At 36.3% G+C, this 17074-nt stretch overlaps 1 protein-coding gene and 1 long non-coding RNA gene across 4 annotated transcripts; one reads left to right on the forward strand and one right to left on the reverse strand.

Annotated features, from left to right (window-relative positions):
• Positions 1-1014: 1014 nt before the first annotated feature.
• Positions 1015-16488, forward strand: LOC110634965 (kinesin-like protein KIN-12D). 2 transcript variants are annotated; one of them, XM_021784126.2, is made up of 38 exons: positions 1015-1272; positions 1388-2087; positions 2455-2610; positions 2696-2779; positions 3350-3469; positions 3650-3763; positions 3842-3934; positions 4058-4218; positions 4325-4399; positions 4517-4604; positions 4688-4746; positions 4850-4913; positions 5006-5071; positions 5157-5342; positions 5730-5834; positions 5945-6180; positions 6264-6333; positions 6423-6488; positions 6652-6696; positions 6795-6874; positions 7020-7101; positions 7272-8966; positions 9081-9482; positions 9796-12558; positions 12815-12922; positions 13049-13170; positions 13276-13363; positions 13493-13567; positions 13642-13884; positions 13967-14065; positions 14618-14692; positions 14770-14831; positions 14924-15035; positions 15175-15285; positions 15431-15601; positions 15690-15755; positions 15897-16016; positions 16100-16488. In XM_021784126.2, exons 2-38 carry the CDS (start codon positions 1389-1391, stop codon positions 16232-16234), a joined length of 9096 nt encoding a protein of 3031 aa, XP_021639818.2. In that variant the 5' UTR covers positions 1015-1272; position 1388; the 3' UTR covers positions 16235-16488. The 2 variants fall into 2 exon arrangements, with proteins under 2 accessions (XP_021639818.2, XP_057992919.1); XM_058136936.1 differs by having other exon boundaries at positions 2494-2610.
• On the reverse strand, positions 7876-16835 carry LOC110634969 (uncharacterized). 2 transcript variants are annotated; one of them, XR_009144330.1, is made up of 5 exons: positions 16550-16835; positions 16111-16244; positions 15833-16029; positions 8168-8229; positions 7876-8012 (listed from the first exon to the last, which is right to left on the reverse strand). It is a non-coding gene; the product is annotated as an uncharacterized LOC110634969 (long non-coding RNA). The 2 variants fall into 2 exon arrangements; XR_009144329.1 differs by lacking the exons at positions 7876-8012; positions 8168-8229 and adding an exon at positions 14338-15015 and having other exon boundaries at positions 16550-16829.
• Positions 16836-17074: the final 239 nt, after the last annotated feature.

Raw genomic sequence — 17074 nt, forward strand, 5'->3', positions numbered from 1 at the left:
ACTTTCAATTACTGATTTTTCAGTTAGAAACACACTTCTTTGAAAAGGGCCAATCAACTTAGGCATCATTTGATATAATGGATCACTTTCTAAATTTTACTTTCTAAAAGGTAAATTATCTAATTTAATAATTTATTTTTGAAAAAGTTTAGAAAAAAAAATTTATTTTTTAAAAAATAACATTTACTTCTAATTAAATAAGTTAAATTTTTTGTATTTACTGATAATTTAGAACTTTCTAACTCACTTATTATAATCAAATAAGGTCTTAGTTATGGAGGTTTTAATAGTAATAAAATTTTAAAATTTATTTTGTTATGAAGTATTATTAGAAAAAAAAATACAGCTCTTAATGCATGTTAATAAATATTTTTATTTAAAATATATTTGTTTAGAATTGGATCAACCATTCAAACGTTTACTCAAAAGCTGTTTTTTTTTTTTTTCTTTTTCAATTGGGTTTCAAATTGAAATGAGAACTAGATTTTTTATTTAAATTTTACGGGTTAAAAATTTGAGATCAAATCAAAGAGTACCCTTTAATTTTAATTTTAATTTTAATTTAATTCTAATTTAATTTCGATTCTATTTGATTCCATCAAGTTTCATTATCAATTTTCTTTTAATTTTTTAAGTGAATATATATATATTATCTAAAGTTAGACCAAACCGATTAAAATTGGCCCAGTCAAATTAAAGACGATTTTAATTAAATTTAAATTTAACTTATTCAGATCCAAGTCTGGCTCAATTTTGATCAATCCATCCAAGCCCGGACCGGGCCATGTCAAGGTTGGTGGGCAGGCTAACGCAAAAAAGGAAAATAGCCGTTGAAATTTGAATCCGAGACATAATAATATTAGCCTTATAATTTAAATTTGTATTGCTTGACCAAAAAGCCCCCTCCCTCCTACTTCAAATCCGAAAACCGGGACGCACTCATTTTCAAATCTATTTTCAATCTCAGCCGTCCACTCCCACCCCCACCTTTTCTTTTGAGTTTAGGCGCTGTTTGAAATCAAACACTCAACGCAAAACACGCTCAAAGCAGAGGAGCAAAAAATAGTGATGCTTAAAAGCTCAAAACTAAGAACGAGAGAGAGAGAGAGATATGTTTGCTCAAATCAAGATCTAATAATTACCCAGTATTCATTTTTCAGCTTTTCACTAAAATCCCTGAAAAAACCCAGCTGAAATAAGCTCTCTTCGGAACAAAAGAACAATTTCAGTTACTCGAAGTCTGCAGATTCTGTTCTTCAATAGCAGTTTCAGGTATTTGTCTCCATTTTGCAATTCTATTTCTGTAGTGAAAAAAAATGCAGAATGTACATTTAGCTGTTGAATTTAGAAAAGTGTTATTTGAAATGATTTTTGTTTCCTATATCAGGATGTTGAGAGATTTCAAATTCCTCCGCCGGAATTCGGGCAAGCAGAGTGATGAAATCGAGAATGTTCCTGTAAATCCTAGAGATTCATTAGCGAGTCAAACTAGCGCTGACTCATCTAGGCCTCCGTTGAATACGATTCAAGACCCAGTTCCTCCCTCTCCTAAACCTAAATTTGAAAAAGAATCAGCAACAGGTGGAAGTAAAATTGACAGAACACCAATCAAGCCCAAACCCAAAAAGTCTGATTCCACTTTGCCTGTCCGTACGCCGGATAAACAGGCATTTCATGTGAAGAATCGATTCGGGTGGGCTCAGAGGAATGAGCCTAGCTCGATTCCCAGTGAATCGTGTGATGAAATGAGACCTGATATGAACAACTATCCAGTGCAGCTGAGTCGTGGGGGCTTGCCAAACATGACTCCGAGGTCGACTAGGACCGTGGGGAGGCCTACTTCAAGTCATTCTGAGACTAATTCCACACAAAGCACACCAACCAAGAGTGTTTCTAAGCCTACGAGTTCAGGGTATAGGAGTAAGTTTGATGGAGGTATTGGAGGAGGGCGTGCAGGAAACTTTGCTGCATTGTATAGGGGGGTTCCCGTTACTGGTGGTTCGAGTACTACTGTCGTTAATACTGTTGAAGTCCCTCATTTTGATCTCAAGGAGGATCCATCATTTTGGATGGATCACAACGTACAGGTAGCTTCTGTTTTTGGTTTGATTTAAGGTGTTTGTTTCCTTTGCATATTTTTGGTTCAGTGCCTAGAATTAGTTAGGAGATACTTTTAAGAAAAGACTAGCAGTATAAATGTTGTTATTGTGAGAACTGCGGCAATATCAAAATAGGTGCCAAGTTGCAATACTGAACAATACTTGGACTTTACTATGGCCTATCATATAGACAAGGTGAACACTGAAGAGTGTTTTGAAGGAATGAAGAATTCTGTTTACTGAGTGTAGAGATTGCTGGTGATGTTTTGAAGATTAAATTTTGATTTGGGTTTGAATAGTGTAGTTTTTGCTCGTTATTTTTTCAATTACTATTTTGTATGTTAAATTCATCTAGGTTCTTATTCGTGTGCGTCCACTCAATGGCATGGAGAAGAGTATGCATGGTTACAACAGGTGCTTGAAGCAAGAAAGTGCCCAAAGTATCACTTGGATTGGACAATCAGAAACTCGCTTCACATTTGACCATGTAGCGTGTGAAACAGTGGATCAGGTCTGGTTAGAAAGAGGAAAATAGTTAATTTTACCAGTCACACATTTCATAAGTTAAAGCAGCGTAATAAAGTTGTCATTTGCAGGAAATGCTTTTTAGGATGGCTGGTCTCCCCATGGTGGAGAATTGCTTGTCTGGCTACAATAGCTGCATGTTTGCCTATGGTCAGGTAACCTCCCAAGCAAAGAACTCTTTTGACATTGTGGATGTGGTTCTTCTACTTGTATTTCCACAATATAAAGTAACTGCCACTATGTTGGGCTACAAATAAGCATGATGGCCTGGCAAGTGATAACTTGCACAGAATTTCCTTTTTGTATCAATTCACCTAATTTGTTATTTTATGTAATTTCATAAACAGCACCACTGCAGACCACATTGGTCTTTGATTAATGTAGTGATATCCATTGTTGAGAATGTACTACAATAACAGGGGATAATCTTAAGAATTCTTCAGTTCATTTTGTTTCTTTTTACTTTTTCCCTCTAAGAGAGAGCAAGAGAGAGGGAAGAGAGCTTTCTCCTTCAAGGACCAGAGTGGAAAATTTATTTGTCAACCTTAGCAACAACTTGAGAAAACAGTTTTACCTTAACAATTTCCATTTTTGGCATATAGTTTCCAACACTCCCCTACAATTAAAAAAGCTTTAAATAAATGATGTATCATACATTCTTTCAAAACATCCCCATACAATTATGTATCAAACAAAAATTAACAAGAGCGAGTTTGATTGTGCAGACAGGAAGTGGGAAGACGTACACAATGCTTGGTGAAATTGATGATTTAGAAGTCAAGCCCAGCCCACATCGTGGAATGACACCGAGGATATTTGAATTCTTGTTTGCAAGGATTCAAGCTGTATGTACTCTTTGCCTGATCTTGCCAACCTTTTGACATGTGCATATAAGCATATAATTTTTATACCTTATACTTTATAACAAATAATGAACTGTGCAATGTAAAAAGATCTCAGAGGTAGGCATAGATATTATATAATGCCCTTTTCTTGTTACATGTTTAACTTCATTTTTTATTCAGGAGGAAGAAAGTCGTAGCGATGAAAGACTAAAATATAGTTGCAAGTGCTCTTTCTTAGAGATTTACAATGAGCAAATTACTGATCTCCTTGATCCCTCATCTACCTATTTGCATGTGAGTTTGATTATTTTGAAGCAATTAGGTTTGGAATGTTTTGAGACACTTTTGTAATTTTTTGTTTGTACTTTATAGCTGAGGGAGGATGTCAAGCAGGGTGTCTATGTAGAAAATCTCTCAGAATTTGAAGTTAGAACAGTGAGCGACATTCTGAAGCTACTGACTCAGGTTACCAATCTTTTATTGTTTTCCCATCTTTATCACCATTTCTATGTCTCCATCCTCTTTGTGCACATGCATGTGTCCACTTACATGGATGTGTTTGATAAAATAAAACTATTTTGCACCTAGGGTTCTGTAAATAGGAAAGTTGCAGCAACAAATATGAACAAGGAAAGCAGTCGGTCGCATAGTGTTTTTACATGTGCAATTGAGAGCAGGTGGGAAAAAGATTCCACAACTAACGTAAGGTTTGCTAGATTGAACTTAGTTGATCTTGCGGGTTCAGAAAGGTAAGTACGTTGCTTTCAAGTTATAAATTTTGCTGAATTACAAATACTCTGCATATTTTTGAGTGATTTTATTCCTGAATCATGACCTAATTATTATCAACCATAGGCAGAAAAGTTCAGGTGCTGAAGGTGAGCGTCTAAAGGAAGCTGCAAACATAAACAAATCCTTATCCACATTAGGGTACTGCAACTATACCAATTTTGTCGGCACCTATCAGTCCTTTCTTTTCTTTTATTTATATTCTTTTTGGCTTAAGTTTTTTCTGTCGATATAATGGATGCAAACTATCATTTGCAGTCATGTAATTATGATTCTAGTAGATGTGGCAAACGGGAAACCAAAACATGTTCCTTACAGGGATTCAAGGTTGACCTTCCTTCTTCAGGTTAATTCTAATCTTGTTCCGCTATCCTCTTCATTATTGACTTTTCAGTCATAATGTAACATATCATACATAATATGTTTCAGGACTCACTTGGTGGAAACTCAAAAACAATGATCATTGCTAATGTCAGCCCTTCTATCTGGTTGGCTCACCTGTTTGAAACTGCTTCCCTATTGTTTCAGTTAGCCAATTGCTAACAAAGTTACAATGAGGCTTTTCTTTTCTTTAATTTCTACCCTTTGCAGCTGTGCAGCTGAAACATTAAACACTTTAAAGTTTGCTCAGAGAGCAAAACTTATCCAGAACAATGTAAGCTTGTTTGTGTGTAAATGTACTATGGTTGACTTTCTCCAGGGCATTGATCAGTTTCACTAATTTATGAATCTCATTATGGTATATAGGCTGTGGTGAATGAAGATTCCACTGGGGATATCATTGCACTGCAGCATCAAATACGACTTTTAAAGGTATGATATTAAATCTGACAACTTACTAATCATAATTTTTTTGCCAGTAACCTGTACTAAAATTACTGGGCCATTCGTGGATTAGGAGGAGCTTTCTCTTCTAAAACGTCAAAATGTCTTCAGATCTTTGTCATTTGGTTCAACTGTCAAAGATACGACTCAAGCACAGCATACTGCTTGCTCTGAGAAGATGTATGAAACAGATCAACAGCACGTTGATGGCTCACTTGCATTGGAATCAAAAGGCATTATTAGAATGTCTACTAAGCAGGTATGCTAGGTCATTTTGCACTATGATGTTTTAGTAATACAGTATGGCAATTTTATAAAAATAGGACTAATTTACTTTATGGCTGATACAAATTATAATCATGTATTATTTATTTAATTGGAAAGTGGCTGTTACTTAAGAGACATGATGAGGCAGAAATTTGATTTACCCACTCATAGGCATTTAAAGTGAAGCATTCCACTCATAGGCATTTAAAGTGAAGCATTGTGATTTGGTGTGTTATTTAGTTGTTGTCAAGATTGTTCCTATCCCTACCATGCTAGGTTGATTTGAAAACCATCAGCTGGGATGCTGCATCTGATTTCCTCCATATTAATTTTTAGATTTAGCATATATTTCATGTTACTAAAATTGATGCCCAAACAGTTGAAATCTTTGGAGACAACACTTGCTGGTGCATTGAGAAGAGAGCAGATGGCAGAGACCTGCACAAAGAAACTTGAAGCTGAAATTGAGCATTTGAACCGTTTGGTATATTCTTTTACTTTTATTGGTTTATTTACTTTTGCAGTGAAGTTTTTTCCTCCCTTTCCATTTGCCTGCTGGAACTGTAAGCTGAGTTATCTGAAAATATCTGTCAGGTTCGTCAAAGAGAGGAAGAGACCAGGAGCACAAAGATGATGGTGAGATTTCGGGAAGACAAAATTCACAGAATGGAGTCACTTCTGGGTGGTTCATTACCTCAAGATACTTATTTGCTTGAAGAGAACAAAGCCCTCTGTGAAGAGATCCAGATGCTTCAAGCTAAAGTAGATAAAAATCCTGAAGTAACTCGCTTTGCATTGGAGAATATAAGGCTTTTAGACCAACTTAGAAGGTAATTTCTTTTCCTTTATTTTTTCATCAAAGGGCGGTCCAAGGTGTTACACATTTACTAAGTTTTCACTGTGCCATCGATAGATTTCAAGAATTCTATGAAGAAGGGGAGAGAGATATACTCCTGGATGAAGTATCCAACCTTCGGGAACAGGTTTTCATGGAATTGGATGCAAAATCAAAATTTTGTTTTGTTTTATTTGTTGTATGGAACCTGTGAAATTAAAATACCATCTTTTGCAGCTGCTTCATCATCTTGATGGGAAATCTATATGGCATAACCATCCAAATGTCAATGGCCAACCTCAGGTTTGTTCTTTGTTGTCTTCTTGAATCTTCTGGGTTTTGTTGCATTCTCTTTTAACTCCTCTTTATGCAACCTGATGAGTTCTAAAGTTTTGATGTACTATCGAGTAGCTAGAAAATTTTTTTTTCTTACCGGTTTGGATGCTTTTCCCCCTTATTGACTTAGGAAGCTATGTGCATCAGCAACCAAGACAATTCTCTCCATTTAGAGGTTGCTTACTACTTTCTTAACAAGAACTATTGCACTTTTTTTTCTCCCTGAAAATTTTAATCCATGTCACGCTAAATTTCCTTTTTTTTTTTTTTCAGTTAAAGAACACCGTCAATGAGTTGGAGGAGTGCAGGCGTAACTTAAATTCTTGCTTGGAAGAGAACCAAAAACTTAGTAGGTGAGGAATTCTACTCCTGTTTTCAAGTTCATTTCATATTCTATTTTGTAAGTTCATTTTGAAATGTAGTTGTAGTCTGAATCCCTCAATTCTTGCAGTGAATTTTCTGCTTCTGATGCACTTTTGATTCCATCAACTTTTGCAGAGAAATAAATGATCTGCAGTTTATGTTAGACAATATCAAATCCACCACCCGGGACAATGATGGTAACATCAAAAGCATTAAGGTATGTTTGAGTTTTGGAATATCTACATTCATGAAAAGATGTGTACCATTTTAGTAGCGTCATGACATTTGATAAGTAGGTATCTGTTAAGTCATATGTATATCAGTATGTGTGTATGTGCTGTTGGCTTTTTCTTTGGTTTATCATACATCATGCTCTGTGTTTTTCAGGATTTTCAGGATACCTCAGAAGCTCTAGCTTCTGAACTTGACATACTTGAGGGTGTTGAGAATGGGATGGAGTGCATATATACTACATCAGTGATGAAACATGCAGAAGAAATCTTGGACTTACAGTTGGAATTAGATATATTGAAGATTATTCTCAAAGAAGAGAGGTCAATCCATGGTGAAGTAGAAGAAAGGACAATATGCTTGAGTAGAGAACTTGAAATGGCCAAAGAAAAGGTTCTGTTTGTAAGCAAGCAATTTGGAGATGCAACTCATGAACTGAAAGAGGCAAAGTCAGTTGTTGAAGCCCTTGAGTCTGAACAAATACTGGCAATAAATGAGATGGAAAACCTGAGGAAAAGTAATAGGCACTATGTCGAGCTTTTGCATGAAAAACAGATTGAAATAATGGAATTGAAGGATCAACTTTCTAGAAAGGAATTAAGAGATTACCAGTCAGAGGGTAAGGACTCCACTTTACAAATAAAATTGAAGAGGATGCAAGATTCCTTTGAGAAGGCCAAGAGACTGAATCTGTGGTATCAAAATGATCATGCTTTTAAGGCAACCAATGAAGAAGAAATGGATGAAGTCCGTAGACAGGCAGAAGCTGAAACTGCGGAGGTTATTGTCTGTTTGCAGGAAGAACTATCCATTCTTCAGCAGCAGGTACACAATTGCCATTTGAAAGAGAAGGAGACTAATAACACAGTGACGCTTCTGGAAAATGAATTGAAGGAGCTGCAGGGAAAGTTACACCTCTTAACTGAGGATAACAAAGAGTTACATGGAAAGCTAATCGGTAAAGATGAAGAATTGAGAAAATTATCTACTGAATGGGAATTGTTGGCTTGTGAGATAGCAGAAATTCTTGCGGATGGGCAAGAAGCACTTACTGATGCATCTGATCAGCTTGACCTTATCTCCAGTACCTTTCCACATAAAAGGATTTGGATCCCTGAACAAGTTGGCAGGTTAATTAGAATCATTTCTGAAAAGGAATTATTGATTGAAGAACTTGGCAAATGTTTAGAGGACGCAAACAATAAAAGAAGTGATGTGGAGTGCATGCTTAAGTCTTTGAGAGGAGCAGCAGTGGTGATCAATGAAGCACATCAGCAGGAGTGCCATGAAAAGGAGAAAGAAAATTTTCTCTTGAAGTCTCTTTTAAAAGAGAAAACAACTACCGTTGCAGAGCTGGAGGGCAAGGTGAAGCTGGCACAACTTCATGCTAATAAATCATCAATTTGTGCAACAGCCGCTTTTGTGATTGTGAATAGGCTTTCAGAGTTGAATGTTAATAATCTCGATGAATTAAAGTACAAGGATTTCCAACTTAGTGAATCAATAGAGATTAATCAGAGGAAATGTGCCCTCCTAGAAAATCAGGCCGCTGCTATTAAAGAGGCTGAGGAAGAGATTGAGTCCTTGAGAATGAAACAAGTGCAATTGAAGGATACATGTGCTCAACTTCAACGGAGACTCTTGGAAGAGGAGAAACGTGCTAATTTTATGGAACAAAAGCTTGAAGAAGAAGAGAATGACATTTTGAAGACAAGAGAGAAACTAACTGAGCTGAAAACTGGTGTATCCTCACTCATGTCATGCATGAGCATCTCTTTGAAGCATGATAGAAGTGCTAAAATGAATGAAACAAATGTAGCTTGTGTGCCTCTTGACAGCAGCAATGGGCGGGTAAGCTAATTATGTTGCTTTCTTCTTGGTTGGTGCTATTTTACATTCACTTTTATATTGCAGTTGTCCGTGAAAGGAGTTAGGTTTAATTGCTATATCTTGATATTGTTGCAGACAGATGCTGGAGAGGACTTAAGAGCTCATGTCCCTGAGTGTTCTCTTGAAAAAGGATCCCGTTGTAGAAAATCAGAGGAATTCAGGACTTCCAAGGATGTAAGTGATCGAGACGTTACCATTATTCTTCTCAAAAAGGAAATAGAGTCTGCCCTTGAAAGCTTGCAAGAGGTTCAAGTGGAGATGGCTAAACTACGTAGTGAGAAAGAAGAAATACGGATATCTGAGAAACGAAGTCAGGAGAGCTTAAAATGCTTCACAACTCTCATACTTGCAATTCAAGCAGATATGAGTAATTTTGAAAATCTGTTTGAACTTAAGATGAATGCCATTAATCATAAGTTACAGTCATTTGAACAGATTGTCCAAGAAGCTGGAACTCATTGGTGCCAAACAAAAGAGGTAACTTGTTAGATTTTCTATATTTGTGCTCTCAATTTTCTACTGCAACTCACTGCAAGTTTGGGTTTCTTCAAGACAAATGCATTATATCCTCTTACAGATCTCTGCTACCTATTAATGTGCTTTTTACCTTAATAAGAAAAACAATGTTTTAAATGATATGAAAAAAAAAAAAACCACTGGTTTTTCATGCAATCCATATTTTTTGGTGCCTTTTTGTAGTAAGAAATATGGCAAATTTAATTGTCATGCATTCAGGTACTTATTTATCCCCACACATCTTATCATTTTTTTTTCAACAATTCTTCTGCAGTTTCTTGAGATGGAAGTTGGTGATGCAAAGATGGTTGCAGCCCAAAAGGCAGCAGAGGCTTCTTGTATTTTTGCTAAATTTGAAGAGGCCCAAGATACCATGAAAGAAGCTGATATCATGATCAATGAGCTGATAATAGCAAATGAAACAATGAAACTGGATATGGAAAGGCTGAAAGAAATAGAAATCACATTAACTAATGAAAAGGATATGCTAATTAATGAGGTTAAGAGATTGCATTCGCTCAATTCTCTCAAGGATCTGCAGGTTGAAGATCTTGAAAAGCAGTTTGGCTTAAACTTGATGGAAACAAATGATCTGGTTGAGGAGCTGGAGGATAGTATTGCAAAGCTCCAGACCACTTTCAAGGAAAATTTAAAGTCTCTGGCATGTGATTTTCATTCTATTAAGACTTTAGTTTTAGACAAAGGGAAGTTGGTGCGATCATGGCTCGAAGATGTCTGGTCTGAGATAATCATGAAGGATTCTGCTGTATCAGTGCTTCACCTCTGTCATATGGGCATTCTGTTGGAAACAGTAACAGGGCTGAACACAGAAAATGGATTGCTTCAACATGGCTTGTGTGAATCAAACACTATTATAGCTGGTCTGAGAGAGCACAATTCTAAGTCAAATAGAGAGCTCCAAATGTGCAGAACTTTGAAGGGGAAATTGCTGGCTGACATGAAGAACAGTTTTGATCGGATCTTGAGGAAAGAAACAGAAACTGGGGAGCTTAGCACTAAGCTAAACAGTTTTGAGAAAAAGATCTTTGATCTACAGTTGCAAGAGCAATTGATGCTACAAAGGTCTAACTATATGGGATCACAGCTTTCTATTCTAATGAAGGATTTAGACTTCAGTAACAGAAAAATTGATGAGTCCCTTATTGATCAAGAGATAATGCGGAAAGAGAAAGAGGAGCTTCTAAATTCTGAGGCTGAGCTATTTATGATAGAGTTGTGGTCGAAGGACATTGAGTCACTTGTCTTGGCATCACAGCTAGAAGAGATGTTTATTGAGAAAGTTATAGCTGAGAGAAAGCACATCAATTGTGGTTCTGACCTTGAGCATTTGAAGGAAGAAATGATTTTTTTAATGGTGGATGGAAATTTGAAAGATCAAGTTCTGTTGGCCAAGGATGCTGAGGTTGCTCTTCTACAAAAGGAAGTTGAAGAAGCGCAAAGGGAGGCTCAGTATTTATTGTCAAGGCTGAACCAAAGCCATTTAAGAGTTGTAGAGATAGAAGAGGCAAACAGGGCCCTTGAAGGGGAAATTCAACTGCTGAAGGATTTTGCTTGTTCAAATGATGCATTGAAGGGTGAAATGGGTGAAGCTATGGAAGCCAAAGTGAGACTGTTAAGCCAGGTTGAAAAACTTGAAGTTGAATGTGAGAAACTGCTAAAGGATTTGAAGGCTAAAGAAACAGCATTGGATAGTTCTTCAAGTCATATTTCCATCCTTGATCAACAAAACCAGAAGTTGCAGGAGGACATTTGCCTGTTGGAAACTTCAATGAGCACACTTCAAAGTGAGCTGGACAATAAAGATGGAGAACTCAGCAGAATTAAATGCTTGGAAGGGGAAAATGAATCACTTAAAGGTGAGGTCTGGAAGTTGAAGATAGATAATAGCCTGTTTCTCAAAGATTTGGAGGAGAAGAGTTCTGAAATTGAATTGTCTTCAAGCCGTATAAGCACCTCAGACATGAAAAATCACAGATTGCAGGATAGAATTTTGTCCTTGGAGACTCATATTGCGGGCCTAGAGACTGATCTGAAAATCAAAAGTGCTAAGGTGAATGAACTCTTGCATTATCAGTCTGTTGTCATGGAAGATTTAAGCTCAAAGGGCCAGGATTTGCAAATATTTGTCAATGACGTCAATACATTGAAGAATGAGAAGATTCTTTTGAAGAAGGAACTCAAGTCTCACAAGAAAGCTACACTGGAAGCCCTTGCCTTGTCAAGCTTGAATACTATGAAGTGTGTTGATTCACTGGGGAATGTGAATGTGACTTCTCATAAGTTTTTTAATTTACTGGAGAAAGAAAGTAATATGGTTGTAGAAAAAATGTTCCATGAGATATGTGAAGCTACAGAGAGGACATTCCAGTTCATAAAAGAAATTGAGTGTTTGGAGTGTCATGCTAAACAGTTGGTATCTGACAACATGAGTCTCCAGGCTGAGCTATTGAGGAAGGATGACATTTTAAAGGGATTATTATTTGATTTGAGCCTGCTACAAGAGTCTGCATCTAATACTAAGGATCAAAAGGATAAGATTGAGGAAATGATGGCCTCCTTTGAGGCTTTGGAAGATGAGCTTGTTGTGAAGTCTAGTGAGCTTGTTGAGGCTGTTGCTCATAATCAGATGCTTGAAAGTCAGTTGCAGGAGAAGATGGGCATCATTTCTGCTCTTGAGTTGGATTTTGCAAAGGAACATGAGTCTCTAAAATTGTGTTCTTGTGAAAATCTGGAGCTGAGAGCACAAATAGAAGAAGCATTGGCTGCAAAAAATTCTCTTGAGGAGGAGTTAACAGAAAGAAAGAATTTGACTGAGAGCTTGGAAGTGGAACTCTCGCAGATGGGCAATGCTCTTGGCCAAATGAATAGTACAGTTGAATCTTTAAGAAACAACTTAGATGATCTTGCCAATGAGAGAGACCAGCTTCACACAGAGATGCATAATTTGAAAGAACAGCTTGAAAAGGCACAGGCTTGGGCTGAAGAAAATGAAGCTATTGCATTGGAGGCCCAACAGGTAAATTCTAATTTTGAAGTTACTTAATAAATCTCTGAGCAATTTACTGCCATAGCCACTTGAATTGAATTAACCTGCTTCATGTCCTAAAAGCATAAGCCCCACGTTTCTAGCTGTATCCTATTAAGTTTTTTCTAAACAAAGCATGCTGCACTAAAATTTTAATGTGTTATTGGAGTATATGGTGAAATAGAACCTAATATTCTCAAATTTTTTTTAATGTTTTCTAATTCTGTCTTGTTAACTTCCATGCCAGATAGCTGAATCTAAGAAGGTCTATGCTGAAGAAAAGGAAGTGGAGGTAAAGCTATTAGAGAGGTCCGTTGAGGAGCTAGAATGTACTATAAATGTACTGGAAAACAAGGTTAGATTTGTGAACTCTGATCAAGGGGCATGAATTTTATAATCATGGTGTCCTATTTCTGAACTTTAAACAAATATATGAATGTATTTTCTTTTTATCACCATCTTACGAGTTTTCTCTTGTTAGTTTGAAATTCTTAATGGGGAAACTGAACGACAAAGATTGCAAAGAGAAGAGCTAGAAGTCGAGCTTCATGCTGTAAATCATCAGATGCAGAAAATTAGAAGTGTTGACACTGACATTAAAAGGTTTAGGTCACTTGCCTAGATTTATAAGTTTCATTTGCACTCTTCTTCCTTAGTTGCTGCAAGGTTGTTTCAAATAACCAATATACGGTTTTGGTTTATCTTTAGGCATTTAGATGAGAAGGAGAAAGGTCTAGAAGAAGCCCTGAAGCACATACAAGTTCTTGGGAGGGATATTGCTGAGAAAGATGCAGAGGTGAAGTTTCTTGTTGTACTTTTACTCATGTATTTTAGTTTTGCCTATGCATATGATGATTAAACCAAGTTTGATAACTCAGTGTTCTCTATGAGGTGTGAAGTTAATGCTTTTGTTACCATGCAACAGATTGCCCAATGCAAGGCACATATATCTGAGTTAAATTTACATGCAGAAGCCCAGGCTAGCGAATACAAAGAGAAGGTAAGTCAAGATTTAAAGTTTATACTGTTTTTCTTCTATCTATGAAGTTTGTGAACTAACAAATTTGGAAACAGTTCAAGGCCTTGGAAGCAATGACTGAGCAAGTAAAACCTGAAGGCCATTTCTCCCACATTGGAAATTCTTCATCAAACAAACTTGAGAAAAATGCTGCCAAGTCCAGGGGTTCTGGTTCCCCTTTCAAATGCATTGGTTTGGGTTTGGCACAACAAATAAAATCTGAGAGGGATGAAGAGCTTACAGCTGCTAGGTTGCATATTGAAGAGCTAGAATCCCTAGCTGTGAGTCGACAAAAAGAGGTGGGCTTTGCCAATCCAACTGTAAATTCAAATTCATGTCAACATCATTCATGTTATTAGATGTGATTGTTTGTTTTCACAGATATTTGCATTGAATGCAAGATTAGCTGCTGCGGAGAGCATGACCCATGATGTCATTCGAGATTTATTGGGAGTGAAATTGGATATGACAAATTATGTGGTAAATTTTACGCTATTCAGCTTATTTTTAATTATTTCATAGCTGTCTGAATTTCTATATCTATGAAAATTTACATTACTCATTACATTTTTGGATCATTTATGGTTATTATTTTGTCCATGTGTGTGTGTGTTAGTGTTTGTAGAATCAAGGCTTTCTGTTACCATCCTTCTCTCACATTCAGCTCTGAATACTTCACACTCAGCTCTGAATACTATGACCTTGTCATAAAAGAGAAAACCATTTCCTACAAAAGGAAAAAAGATAAAAAGAACAAAAGTTTGTGTGGGAGTCTTTATTTATACTTCCCTTAGGTAAACGGCAGTCACTGTTCAATACCCATCCTTCATTGTGTGTGTATGTGTGTAGACTGTAGGATCAAGGCCGTTTTATCATCATTTCTCACATTCAGCTCTGAATACTGTAACCTTTACATAAAACCATTTCCTACATTTGAACAAGGTAAGAAAATGGATAAAGAGTAAAACCAAATATAAAGTAAAAAAAGTTCTTGTGGGCATCTATATTTAAATTTCCTTTGGTTAATGGCAGTCACTGTTGGATAATCAGCAACTACAGAAGATAGCAGAGAAAGCTCAACTTAATAGCTTCGAACCTCAACCTAAGGTATTCTTTACTTTGGTGATGTGAAATTAGGGCAACTATTAGATATTTTATCTTAATTGTGACCCTTGGCCATACAGGAGCAGCAGGAGGTCATGAAGCTCAAACAGCAGCTCAATGAATTTATTGAGGAGAGGCGAGGGTAAGCATATCTTGCTTCAAAATATTAAATGGCTTGCCTCTGGCAAAAATGGTCTGCAGCGTGTTGATGAATTTGCACATTTTCTTTCCCAGATGGCTAGAGGAAATTGATAGGAGACAGGCTGAGATGGTTGCAGCACAAATAGCATTGGAAAAGCTTCGGCAACGAGATCAGTTACTTCAAGCTGAAAATGAAATGTTGAAGGTTAAAATTTTAGTCTATGATTTGGAATATTCTTTTGAAGTGGATTCAAGTGAATTAATCTTCGCACTAAAGGAGAACTCTATTTTTGCCTCTTTTTAATGGTATTTTCTCTTTACATTAAATGCATCAAACCATCCAGACGGAGAATGCAAATAATAAGAAAAGGGTGATGCAACTTGAAGCTGATGTAAAGAAGCTGTCTGGCCAGCAAAACCTCCAGCAACGCATTCATCATCATGCAAAAATTAAGGCAAGATAGAATTGATAACTAATAGAAAATTTGTTGATCTTTATTGGATTCTGGCAGTCTACTACTTTTGCAAACATCAGTAGTTTCTTTATTATTGTGCCCTTCTTCCAAATGAACCTAAAGTGGATCTGTTATGATAAAATAGGAGGAGAACAATTTGCTAAAACTTCAGAATGAAGATCTTAGTGCTAAGCTGCAGCGTACGGAGATCATTCTTTCACGAGTAAAAGAAGAGCTTGCACATTATCGTGCTTCCATTGGAAAAAGTCCCTATATAAATTTTGATGAGGAACAACAATTGATAAACAAACTAAAGGTTAGCGCAAGAGAAAGTCTCTCTCTCTCTCTCTCTTTTTTTTTTCTAATCTAAACTTGATGGCTAATCGTAAGTGAATCATCTACAGGAAGCTGAGGATGACAGGGTGCAAATAGCACAGAAGTTGGTAGGCTTGTGCACCAGCATTTTGAAAGTAAGTGCTTAAATTTGCAACTTGGTGCTTATTTTCACTCAAAAACTTAAAAGTCAAAACAGGAGGAATAACAAAACCTGTGTCCAATATTGTAAAATTTGCAACTTGGTGCTTATTTTCCCACTTTATTGTAAAATCCAGGCAGCAGGAATAACAAAACCTGTGTCCAATATAAGCCCTGCGGTTGCTGAGGAGGCACTTGAGCAGATGAAAAATAGACTTGCTTCGCTGGAAAGAGAATGCCAAGATTTGACCTTTAAGGTAAACACTGTCACTGCAAAGAGAATGCTCTTGTTTCTATTACATATAGCTCAGAATTAACGAAGTTTCAAACTCTATTACAGAACAGAATTACCAACGAAAGAGCTAGGTTGTCTGAGCTAATGCCTCAAAGATCACCAATAAACTCAAGAACAGATGAGAACTGTAAAACTCCGAAAAGGGGCCAAACTCCTTTTCTTTCTGCTTTAGACCGATAGCACTGCCTGCCTGCAAAAGGAGAGATTGATAGTTAGCTTTTTTGCTAGCAATTATAACTACAGAAGCTAAGCTTTGGATGTGTTCGTTTATTTGTTCTTATTCTAGTTCTTCCTGATTTAGCTGTTTTCAATTCTTCTCTCGAGCTGTATATCAATTTTTTTTTATACTTTTTTTGTTGTAATATTCTGTATTTCCTTGTAAATAACTAAATATATAACTCAATGGAAATTAATAGTTGCCATCTTTTACATAATCTGTACATTCCACAATAAGCTTGATGTCTTGAATTCATGGAATCTACTATCAATGCATACCTCTACTTTGCATTTTCAACGACGGAACATACTTGTCGTTTGACATTGGAGAACCATTATTCGAGAACAAAACGGCATGTCATCCATAATCCCCGAGAAAAATTGCAATATCTTCTTGAGGCGGGCCTCTGAGGTTCAATGGAGATCAAACACAAAGAGGAAACAAGAAAGAAAGGAAAGTTTCCTAGCCCATAAAATTATTGAAGTTCTTATTCTTATTCCAATTCAGTCCAAAATCCCAAATCCCACTAAGCCACTGCGAGACAAGTTCTTTTTAAAAGTTAGGGTTTTTGGTATTTATTTGTTGCTTTCTGATAACGAGAATAACATTCACTTAAATAATTCAAAATGCTGTCTTTATTCTTGCTTTTTGTAATACCATAAATTTTTAAATTTATTATTTTATGAGTAATATTAATGTTTTAATTTTATTTAAATTTTAGGAAATTATTTGAAATTTTTCGGGTTTTAAAAATCAGGTTTGATTTCCTGAAAATATAAAACTTTGATGATTTTTAAAAATTA

This window comes from Hevea brasiliensis, chromosome 15 (genome assembly GCF_030052815.1).
Source record: "Hevea brasiliensis isolate MT/VB/25A 57/8 chromosome 15, ASM3005281v1, whole genome shotgun sequence".
NCBI lineage: Eukaryota > Viridiplantae > Streptophyta > Magnoliopsida > Malpighiales > Euphorbiaceae > Hevea > Hevea brasiliensis.

Bases quoted from the DNA above. Each gene is read 5' to 3' on its own strand.
- LOC110634965 (XM_021784126.2), top strand. From the start codon at position 1,389: ATGTTGAGAGATTTCAAATTCCTCCGCCGGAATTCGGGCAAGCAGAGT. The intron at 4,605-4,687 runs GTTAATTCTAAT...AATATGTTTCAG, and splicing joins GGTTGACCTTCCTTCTTCAG to GACTCACTTGGTGGAAACTC. The intron at 15,602-15,689 runs GTTAGCGCAAGA...AATCATCTACAG, and splicing joins AATTGATAAACAAACTAAAG to GAAGCTGAGGATGACAGGGT.